The following is a 12077-nucleotide window of genomic DNA, read 5'->3' as shown; positions in this document are numbered from 1 at the left end:
AGTGATATCGTATATTTGTCCTTCTCTGTCTGACTTACTTCACTTAGTATGATAATTTCTAAGTCCATCAATGTTGCTGCAAATGACATTATTTCACTCCTTTTTATGGCTAAGTAGTATTCCATTGTGTGTGTGTGTGTGTGTGTGTGTGTGTGTGTGTGTGTACACCACGTTTTCTTTTCCCATTAATCTGTTGATGGACATTGAGGTTGCTTCCATGTCTTAACTATGGTAAAACATGCTGCTATGAATATTGGGGTACATATATCTTTTTGAGTTAGAATTTTCTCCAGATATATGCCCAGGAGTGGGACTGCTGGGTTGTTACTCTATTTTTAGTTTTTTTAAGCAACCTCCCTACTGTTCTCCATAGTGGCTGCACCAATTTACATTCCTACAGTGTAGAAGGGTTACCTTTTCTCCACACAATGTCCAGCATTTCTTATTTGTAGACTTTTGATGATGGCCATGCTGACTGGTGTGAGGTGGAACCTCACTGTAGTTTTGATTTGCATTTCTCAAATGATTAGTGATGTTGAGCATCTTTTCATGTGCCTGTTGGCCATCTGGATGTCTTCATTGGAGAGATGTCTGTTTAGGTCTTCTGCCCATTTCTGGATTGGGTTGTTTGGTTTTTTTTACATTGAGCTGTATGAGCTGCTTATTTTTCTCCATTTTAAAATAATTGTTTTAGTCTGGAATTACTTTAGAATTATAGAAAAGTTACAATGATAGTGCAGTGAGTTACCATAACCCCCCTCATCCAATTTCCCCTAATGTCAGCACCTTACATCACTAGGGTTCCTTTGTCCCAACTAGGAGACCAACACTGGGATTTAACTAATAACTGAACTCCAGACTTTCTTTGAATTTCATCAGCTTTTACACTAATGCCTTTTAATGTTTCAGGAACCATCCAGGAAGCCACAGTGTGTTTAATATTTTTTTAAATCAGTGTTTTGAATATAATGCACAGAAATTAACAGCTCATATTGAAACTTATGCATTTCACTGGGGTGAACAATTTTATTGTTAAACATAAAAAGTATCAATACTCTTCTTGAGTCTTCTTTCTTGAAATCCATAGTCCAGCTCCTTTGCAAGAAAAGATGGGATGTCTGAGGGGTCTGTAATGTCCAGTCTTTGCTTCATCGACATTTCTGGCTCCTCCGTTAGTTACGAGGCTGTAAAATGGGTGTTGAAAGCAAGCAGTGTATAACTCAACCATCCAGTTTGTCGCCAAACGAGGCTAACTGCAGCCTCTTACCCAGCAAGGGCGTGTTCCTTCCTAGAACAGAAACAGCTGGCTGCTGTCATGGTGATCTTTGACCAGAATCTTCCCTGAGTGCTGTTTTTCTTTTCCCTGCTTTAATAACGAGAGGCTTCTTTTCAGTGTTGCAAGAGCTGGCTTCTGTTCAGTTTCCACAAAAGTATTTAAAATGAAAATAGTGACCTGACAACCAAATCTCTGAACCCTGTTCTTATCAAGTTTAAGGTTTTGGGAAACAGAAGGTCCAGGAAGCAAGTCAGCCAGTGCATCCAGAAGGGGGTACTGCATCCCTTCCAACCGTCCCCAACCTACGCGGTTCCGAGCAGGGTTCCAGTTGTTGGGTGTTGATTAGAAAAGAAAAGAGACAAAAAAGTTTCCTGCCCGTTGGAAATTACATTGCAGTGAGGTGAAAAGTCATGAAAATAATCAATAAACACAATTAGTGAGTTTATTATAATACTAGAAAATGGCAAGTACATTGGAAAAGTGAAAAAAATGAGGGCAAAGTTGAGAGAATCAGCAGCATGAAGGGTGAGGAGGGGGACCAGGACATGTTTCTGTTTTAAATCGGGAGGCCAGGTAAGTCTTTCTACCTACCCCCTGAAAGCTTGATATTTCTTTATATTTTCAACCTTAAAAAGTTGCAGACATGCGTAGGTATTTTAAGAATAAATTCATAATGTTGAGGGATGCATTCTTATTAATAGTTCTATGGGGATGGGTGATACTAGTTTTAATGTTTAATTATGCTTTTTATAGGTCAAGTCCTACTTACAGGGACTGCACTGGGCAGCCATACTTTTGTTGTGGTGGGGTTTTCTTTTAAAAAGTATTCCCATTTCTGAGGAGTTAGAGAAGAAACACATTTTTCTCAAAATAGAGGAAACAGCCACTACTGCAAAGCTGTGTGGTAGGCTTTCCAGAACATACAGAAAAGGGGAGAGAGAGATGAACTTACCGAATCTGGTCCGTGTGAAAACGCCTGGCTAGGTCCCACGGACCCATGAGATCATTTGCTCTCTTAATAAGCCTACAGTGTTGCCGTTAGCATCTTCATTTTAGATGAGAGACTTGAAGCCCAGACATAGTCAGTCCCTCCTCCCAGCAAGCTAAGTATTGAGTTGAAGACATTAAACAGAACTAGTGTAAATTTTAAGACACTGAAATAAAAATTGAAAATAGCAAGCGCCTTCGCCTTGACAAAGCACTTGTGAATGATGACTTCCCTCGACGCTCACAACACTGTGAAATAGATACTGTCATTTTCATCATGCAGGTAAGAAAAAGTCTTTCAAAATTAAGTGTCAATCTCATGATTAAACAGCTAATCCATTTGAGAAGTAAGGTTTGAACTGATTATCTATGACTATAAATTCTAAGTTTATTTGATTACATGAGCTGTATGTACTTAACATTCAAGTAGGACACCAGAGTTGAGAAAAACGATTGGATCCTGGAGAGGCCCAGACTGTAATTAACAACGTCACCGGCAAGCGGGACAGCTTGTTACAGAATCTCGGGGTGTTCGTAGTGGGGGTCACAGACTGAAAGATTAAGTGGACCACAGTCGGGAAGAGCTGAGCTGGGTCTTAAAGACTGAGTAGATTGGGGTGAGAGGAGAGTGTACCCAGGGTATGGGAACAATAACATAATAGGGAATAGAAAAATATAAGAAGAGACCTTAGTAATGTAGGCAGGAGGTACACCCCCCATGCCGACACCTTGGCATTAACCTTTACTTTTTTCAATTTAGGGGTTTTTCCAAGTGTTGATGGGTTGAAGTTCAGGCTCTCCTCTCCCCTCCCTCCCCTGCTGCCCTCCCACCCCTTCCCCTCCCCACCCCCTGAGCCTGCTGGAGGCGAACAGATGGATGGCTCTAGGGCTGCTTCTGGGAAATAAAGAGTAAGACATTTTAGAAAAAGAGTACACAACCATTCACTTCAAGAATTTTTCTAGTGTGCTGCAGTTCTATGGATGACATTTCAAAACCTAATGACTGAGGATTATTCGTTATGCAGAATGCTTTCCTCACCCACGGACTCAAAGATTTATTGCTACAGAGTCCAGATACTGTGGAAGTAGGCTTTTTTTTTTTTAAGATGGAATCGATTTTCCTTAAAACACTGAATTTAATTTGATTTAACATGTATTAAAAACTGGGACGTCAGGACGGGGCTTTTAAGAATTTCATGGAAAGGCTGGATTTGTTATGATGTCTGTTTTCTAATTTGTGCCACAGATTTTTTTTTTTAGTGTGCTGTAAACCAGACACTGCAGATTTGTAAAAATGATGCTCCTTCATATGAAGTGACACAGTCTATGGAGGTAGACGGTTACGGGAACCGTTAGTACATACACACACACACAGGGACATGTATTGCAATGACGTATTACGAAGTATAGTGACATTAGTTATTTAGCCAGAAGGATCAGGGAAGGATTTGATATTTGACCTGAGCCCTGAAGCGTGAATGACGTTTCACCAGTTGGAGAGGTGAGGATATTTAGCTGGAGAAAATGGCAAATACAGGGTTTGGAAGCAGAAAGATGACCTGTTCTGAGAAGGAGTGTTTACCGCAGGGGCCAGGAGGGGAGAGTTCATGAGGCTGTGCAGGTAGATTTGGTTTTTATGTGCAAGGAAACCCATTGAGGGAATTAAAATACTTGATCAACTGTAAGATTAAACGTTAGGTGAAGATGATGTTTTTTGTTTTTTGTTTTTGTTATTTTACTCTTAGTGCTTATGAGGCTATGCAAAGGGCTACCATTCCATTCATTCATTATGTGAAATACACTTCGTTCACTCATTTTATGAATGGAATGTTTCATTTATTCAGTACATGAAATGTTTTTCATTATTACAAACAGTGCTGTGATAGACATCTTTGTCCCTGTCCCCCTGTGACAGCTGCAAGGGCTTCCCAGGCACACACCTGCTGGAGAACAGGTGTGTGGCCACCTTGACAGGTGCCTCGGAGCTACCTCCGAGGGGTGCCTGTCTCCCCCTGGCTCACTGAGTGCGATGTCATCAGGCCTATTCATTGTCATCAGTTGGGATTGTTTTACGTTCCCTTTGTATGTAAGTTCCAAGAGCATTTTAGACTTCTAAAGACTTTTTTTAATTAAGAAGATGTTCGAATGATTACCTGAGTCCCCCAGACATACAACATAATTACGTTATGAGTGGTACATGACAGTGTCCAGTTAATGCTAAGACTCTTTCTTTGCACATACACACGTAGAAAATCCTCAATTCAGTAGATTTTTTTACTCCTGTCAGTTACAATTAGCCTATTTTATTTTATCAACTCCATTCCAAGCTCTCTAAAAAAAGTCAGCACCCTTTTTTAACCTTTTTAACTTCCCCAGGGCCATTATAGAGCTGCCATCTTTCTGAATTCACCAGAATTGAAAACTGGTTTTTAGCATTAGTTTTGCTTTTTAGTGGAGGTCCTGGGGGTTGAACCCAGGACCTTGTGCCTGCTAATTAAGCGTGCTCTACCACTGAGCTCTGGCCTCCCCCATTATTAGTTTTTAATTCTTTTTCAAACACATATACTCATTAGTCAGAAACTTGAAAATTTTTTCTTCACAGTTTATCTTGGCTGCTCCACTGATACCATTGCATTTTAGACCAGATCATCCACATGTTGTATTTATCACCAGTCAACAGCGACCCTTTGCTTTCACTCTCCCTTTACAGCAACTGATTCTACACACAAGCGTGTGATCCTGCCCAAGCCCGGCGTGTATCAGGCAAGCCCCTCAAAATTAAGATTCCTAATATTTTTTCTATTTTCTAGTAGATCAAATACAGACTTCTCAATCTGGCTCTCTAGAAAGTCTTTTAAAACCCTCTCACCTCTTACTGTTTTCATAAGTTACCAACAAGAAACTTAACAAAAGTCACCAAACTGCTTGTCCCTGCTATATATTATATAATAATATATAGGTATATGTGTAATATACCACATATATTACATATATATGTGTATGTATATATTACATATATATATATACCCCCTCATCAGCAAAGAAAGGTTTTAATGCTACTGCCTTCCTTGGTTAAAAAGATAAACTAGTCTCAAACTCTTGTGTAATTCCCCTCAACTGTAGCAGAGGGAAAGACGTGTGAAAGACTGTCTGAGAAGCAAACACAGTCGGTTAATATTAAAGCTGTTATCAGTGATGCGTCTCTTACATTAGACTGCGCGGTTGCAAAGCTCTTGCGGCTGGACGTCTGTACTGCCGGGAGAGATCAAAAAGCAGTGTCGCTCTTCTGTGGCCCGCTTGTATGAGCAGTAATCCATTGTCTGAGACCAGATCTGTGCTGAATCAGAAAGGGAGTCCTGGAAGACCCGACAGGGGACAAGCTGCTGATAGGAAATTTCCTAAAAAGGAGGAGGTGAAAGGTGAAGAGGCAGATGGCACTGATAGGGTGGACAGGACCTGGGCAGCAGGAGGGACGGTCCTGTCCTTACCTCCAGGAACTCGTCTCCTTGGAAGCTCTCCCGACCCTCCCTGGAATAAGGAAGATGAACGAATAGCTCTCGCGTCAGTGAGCGTCACTCAGACACTCCTACTGAACTGTCGTTTTAATATCCCATTTTCTTTCCTGCAAAATACATTTCTCTTCAAAGTGTATTTTCTTCTAAAGGTTGGATTTCTGCTGCAGTGTGATGGACTAGACCGTAGTTGTTCAGCCTGTAGGTTGTGGACAAGTTTCGGCTGGGCTGTGGAGATTAAAATTTAGATTTTTCGCATCAGTTTGGTATTGTTGAGGCATCACTCATTAGGTAAACCCCTTTCTGTCTATATAGCAAAAGTGTCCTACAGGAGTTTTGCGGAAACAGTGAAGAAGATGGTGAACTGAAATAGTATTTCTCGTACCTCCTCAGTGTCTGTCAGCCTCTCTTGGTCTTTGTGCTCTTATAATGCCCCTCCATGATGTTTCCAGTTTATTTGGTTTGATGCTATTAAGGACAACAATAATAATAATAGTAAACAACCTTATAGTTACCAAGGGAAAGGGGTAGGACGGGATAAATTTGGGAATTTGAGATTTGCAAATGTTAGCCACTATATATAAAAACAGATAAAAAAACAAATTTCTTCTGTACAGCACAGGGAACTATTTTCAATATCTTTAATAACTTTTAATGAAAAATAATATGAAAATGAATATATGTATGCATGACTGGGACATTGTACTGTACACCAGAAACAGACACCTGGTAACTGACTGTACTTCAATTAAAAAAAAGAGAGAGAGAAGCAGAGATGAAAAAAAAAAGTACAGTAAGGCTAGTGCTGCTACTACTAATAGCCTAGAGTGACGTTGCTGTTTTTTATATGCTGGGTATATACTAAGTGTTCCACGTGCGTCGTCTCACTTAATCTTCACAAGATGCACGTACACGCAACCACAGAGGAAAGACGGGAAATTGGGAAATGTGACTTTGATCTTGTCAGCATCCCTCCTTTTTAAGTGCAGAGGAACGAGAAGCGCTTCTCATGCTCTGGCGGGCCCTTGCCTCCCTCAGAGACCTTGTCACAGTGCCTCGGGCATATGATTCCTTAAGAAGTGTTTGTCAGAATAGCAGGTTTAATATGACGGCTCTAGACATTGTGCCTTTCAGACTCTGGCTCCTTGGATTTTCTGTTACTCCTTCCTTCAAGCTGTCCTCAAGGGAAATTTCTTAGTAAGTTTTCTTATGTGATCCCTCCCTGTGACAGTATTCTTAGCAGCCTCTGCATTTGCCCAGTTTCAGAACATCACCTAATGATGACCTCTGTTAGTCCATATTTTCCATTAATCAGCTGAAGCAGGAATTCTCCACTGTGTTAAGCTCTTGACGTGTATATGTTGAGGAGCATATCTTTAAAGCATTACTTCAACGCCAAATAAAATACTTGCTGTATAGTGAACAATCTAAACCAGTATTTTCTTAATTTAAAATAGGCCCATTTATGTTTATGTCCCCTGTTTGCATAGGTATTTACGACTTCATTTTCTTTTCCTACAGGCAGTGTGACTGTTTGGCTTTGACCTGAAGGCATTTGTCTTTATTTAACAGAACTGTTGCATGTTCCTTTGAGTGTTCTTTGGGGTAGTCTGTGTGTAATTTGTGATGTGAATTGGCGCTTCCCAGAAGCTGCACTCATGCTGCAGTCTCAGGGAAATCTTCCATTTGCTCTTAAAAAGATGTTGCAGCTCTCTTTTTCTTTCTGGTCCAAAATACTTCACCAAAAGCCTGGCTTTGGCCCTGGAGTGGAGCAGCGTGATTAAGTTCTGGCCCTGTCACCTTCCGCCCCTGGGGACTGGACGCGTTGTTTACATTTTCTGAGATGTGGTTTCCAGTATGTGAGTTTTAGGGCTTTTGTGAAGTTGCCTGGATTTATGTCAGCTCAATAAATGTTAACAATTATTTTTATTTTCAGGATTATTAATAGTAGCATTTTCAGTACTGATGAGTTACTGTTTAATGACAGATTTCTTAAACAAGAAATCATTTCAGAGTAATCTGATTGTTTAACTGGCTTGTGTGTTGGAGAGAACTGGGAAACACGTGCCAGAGGCTAAACCTGCTTTCTGTGCAGGTGTAACATTTTAGAACAAGTTAAGCTAAAGCGTAATGATAATATTCTTACTATATTTCAATAGCACATAGAGGTTTTCTAAACTTGAATTTCAAATACATATTGTATTTTAAGTACAAGTTTTATTAAAAAAAATCTGTGGGCAAATTGCCTAAAATAATTTTAGGAACAGCATACAGGCAGTGTAGAAAGTATAACTGATTCGGCGTCACTGGAAGTGTGGGTTTGTTGCTTTGTATCTCAGCCCTCTTTGTTCCCTTACTCTTTCTATTCAAGTAACTAAAATGATATATTTTTGATTTTCAGTTACTCAAGATTGCTTGCAGCTAATTGCAGACAGTGACACGCCTACTATACGAAAAGGTAATAACATACTTTCGGGAAATTTTCCACTTAGAATTCAGTTCAGTTCAATTGCTTGTACAGTTCAAGTCCAAAGACTGTATTAAAACCGCATCTCAAGTCACCTGTGTGCCTCAAAACTTCTTAGAATCAGATGTAAAAGGATAAATTTATTTTAAATGGTTGGGGAATAAATATTTAGGCTAGTGTAATCATCTAACAAAGAGAATTATCTTAAGAAAACGAATGCTTAGAAATTTTAAATAATTAGCATATTATAAAACAAAATCAATACTCAGCCAAATTCAGTCTTTTGTTATTTAGAAATCATTTTAACTTCTATGGTGCCTCAAGTTCATCTTCACAAATACTAATTCTCCTATTACATTATTAGGTTGTAGAAATTATAATAGGATGAAGATAAAACTGAACATATCATAAACATTTTGTGTTAATTTATCAATAATTATATAACATGTACAAATAAATATAACATTTTTATGATAAATCTCCAGTAGGAAATCAGTCCTTTACATTTTACATATACTGGCTAAGAACATGCACTCTTCCAGTTACCGTGTGGACACGGGGGCTTAGCAGTGAGTAATATATATGTGGTTCCTCACTTTCAAGGAATTTACCTTCTGATGAGGGGAAAACAGAAAAACAATGAACAAGTAAAATGGAGAATAATAAAATTCAGTGGTACGGAGGAAAATAAAACAGGTGAGGCGGGGGCGCGCGGCAAAGGAATGTTGGGGCGTGAAGCACAGAAGGGCATTCAGAGGTGTTGGGAGGCTAAGCTGGGGGCCGGAGGTGGAGACACAGGAAAGATAATGAATTTGGACTGGCCTTGCTGTGATTGCCTGGAATGCTATCTTGCATCTGAATTTTTCTGTGTGACTTTAATTATCCTAAATGTAACACAAATGCTAAACGATTTGAAATTCTATTATTATTGCTCTGTGTTCTCCAAAGTCATATGTTTGCAATTTTTATGAGGTAGCAAACTGTTTCCTAGGAATTAAAATAAAGCCAGAAGAAGACCCCAAGGACCAAAAATACAGTTTAAAAAAACTAACTTGGAAAAAGTTTGTTTTACACATTTGGCCCCAAACAAAAGATGCTATAAATCACCCAGAAAGATACAGCTGCTCCCCAACCGTGAGTGTGCCTTTCACAGTGTCGTGGTCTCCCAGGCGCCACGGCGGCTCTCCACTGGCCCAGGGGAGCGTATCTGGGTGCTTTGCTGTTTGGGCCGATGGATTGTGATGCCCGGAAACCTTGAACGTGTAAATGTTAAGTGTGTGTGAACATTCTGGCAGTACTGCTTTCCTGCCTCCTGTAAGTTTTGGTAGGTTGTATTTCCATTTTTATTTGTCTCAAGATAGGTTTTTCTTTTTTACATTTTTTTTCAATTGAAGTGAAGTCGGTTTGCCATGTTGTGTCAATTTCTGGTGTACAGCATAAAGTTTCAGTCGTAGGTGTGAAGGCAGTTTTCATTTATGTTTTGATACCCTTTTTGACCTACTGGTTATTCAGGAGGGTGTTGTTTAATTTCCACATATTTGTAAGTTTTTTGACTTTTCTCCTGTTAATTGATTTCTAGTTTCATACCATTGTAGTTGGAAAAGGTACTTGATAGGATTTCAGTCTTAAGTTTAAGACTTATTTTGTGCCCTACCATTTTATCTGTCTTAGAGAATCTGCCTTGTGCACTTAAGAATGTACATTTTGCTACTGTGAGATGGACCGTTATGTATCTGTTAAGTCCATTCGATCTGTAGGGTTGTGCAGGTACGCTGTTTCCTCACTGGCTTTCTTTTGTGTGATCTACCCGTTGTTGAAGGTGGGGCATTGCTGTCTTTTCTTCCTTCAAATCTGTTAATGTTTGTTTTATATATTTACGGGCTCCAATGTTGAGTGCCTATGTGTTTGTATTTATTAGATCCTCGTGATGAATTGATCCATTTATCATTACATGATGCCCCTTTCTGTCTCATGTGACAGTTTTGACTTAAAGTCTATTTTGTCTGTTATAAGAATAGCCACTTCTCTCTTGTTTACCATTTGCATGGAATATTGATTTCTGACCCTTCATTTTCAGCCTTTGTGTGTCGTTAAAGCTACAGTGAGTCTCTTGTGGGCAGAATATGGTTGGATTTTGGTTTTTTAAATCCATTTAGCCACTCTATGACTTTTGATTGGGAAATTTAATCCATTTGTATTTAAAATGATTGTTGATAATGAGGACTTCTTACTTCCATTTTGTTAATTGTTTTCTGACTCTTCCTCTCTTCCTTTCTTCCTCTCTCCATGTCTTTCTCTGTGTCCCTTGGTTATTTTTAGCAGCAGTATGCTTTGATTCTCTTCACATGTTGTGTATTTACTACAGGTTTTTATTTGTGCTTACCACAGGGTTTACATAAAACAGCTGAGTTACAATATTCTATTCTAAGCTGATAACATCTTAACTTTGATCTCGTACAAAACCTACACTTTTACTTCTCCCTCGCCCACACTTTTTCCTATTAATGTGACAGTTGACTTCTGTTTTTATTGTGTAGCTATCAACAAATTATTGTAGTTACAGTTCTTTTTAGTACTTCTGTCTTTTAACTTTTACACTAGAATTGAAAGTGATTTGCAACTCATTATAGCCATTTCTTTCAGATTGTTATCGGAGATCTGTTTTCTTCCTTAGTGACTCCTCATATTTCTTGTCAATTTACTTTGCTGTCTGTGCATTTGAAGAAGCAGCTACTGTCTGTATTCATGGACTGATTTTGACTGGGATACACTTTCACTGGTCAGCAGTGCTCAGTAGTAGTTCCTCTAAGACTAGGAGTAAAGCCCTTTTACTTTCTTCCTTCCCTCCTGAGGAAAAGCATCAATTCTCTGCTTTTCCCCAATCATGAAAAAAAAAAAAAATACTGGCTATAAGGGGATGCCCTCCCCCTTTTCTGTTTCTATCTCAGGGAACCAAGCTCTTTTGGTTGTTCAGTGCTCAGTAGGAGGCAAGCTAGAAACCAGTTCCACAGAAGGCACCTGGGAGGCCACGAGGCCAGGTGCACACTCCAATCTCGCCATCCCTTCATGGGAGAATCAGGGGCTGAAGCAGTCTTCTTGGGGCTGAGCTAAGCCTATTTGGAGGAGGAACTGATGTGAGTAAATTGAAATTTCTGTTTTCACTCATATAGCTCTGTTTCTCAGTTTGTGCTCCTCTAAGGTGCTTCTACTTCTTACCTGGATCCTGACTGCCTCTTCAAGGTATTTTGGTAGCAATATTATTGTTAAATCATCATTTCTGCAAGGGGGTGAGAAATAAGGCTTCCTACACTACTATCTTGCTGACATAATTCCTCATTCAGAACCTTAAATACGTCATCCCATTGCCTTTTGCTTATATGCCTGCATGCTTAAGTAAGAAATCATCTGTTAACCTTATTGAGCTTCCCTGTACTTGAAGAATTGCTTCTCTCTTGTTACTTTCAAAATTCTCTGCTTGTCTTTTCTTTCAACTACTAGTTATAATGCATCTTGGAATGAATCTCTTTGAGTTTGTCCTTCTTGGAATTCATTCAGCTTTTTGGATATGTTGATTGATTCTTTCCTCAAAGTTGGGAAGAGTTTGGTAATTATTTTTTTCAAGTATTCTTTCTGCCCTCCTCTATTCTCCTTCTGTGACTCCTATAAATGCTTATGTTAGTCTGATTGAGAGTGTCCTATATGTCCCTTATGCTCTTTTCACTTCCTTTAATTCCTTTTTCTTTCTATTTCTCAAACTGGGTAATTTCAGTTGTCCTATATTCAAGTTTGCTGATTCTGTCTTCTGCTTGGTGAAGTAAGTGTCCTGTGTAACCTC

The 12077-nt window shown here is 39.3% G+C and overlaps 1 protein-coding gene across 3 annotated transcripts in view; it reads left to right on the top strand.

Annotated features, from left to right (window-relative positions):
* TNFSF13B (TNF superfamily member 13b) overlaps window positions 1-12077 on the top strand; it is a 71046-nt gene that overhangs the window by 47045 nt on the left and 11924 nt on the right. For 2 of the 3 annotated variants that reach the window (XM_032496675.1, XM_032496674.1), the window contains 2 exons: window positions 8177-8233; window positions 8846-8938. In XM_032496675.1, the coding sequence (XP_032352566.1) occupies window positions 8177-8233; window positions 8846-8938 (150 nt within the window). The remainder of the gene's footprint in view (window positions 1-8176; window positions 8234-8845; window positions 8939-12077) is intronic. The other variant, XM_006195176.3, reaches the window with a different exon arrangement.

The sequence above is a fragment of the Camelus ferus genome, chromosome 14 (assembly GCF_009834535.1).
Source record: "Camelus ferus isolate YT-003-E chromosome 14, BCGSAC_Cfer_1.0, whole genome shotgun sequence".
Taxonomy (NCBI): domain Eukaryota; kingdom Metazoa; phylum Chordata; class Mammalia; order Artiodactyla; family Camelidae; genus Camelus; species Camelus ferus.
The sequence above is the reverse complement of the archived record's forward strand: the minus strand, read 5'-3'. Positions and strand labels throughout refer to the sequence as shown.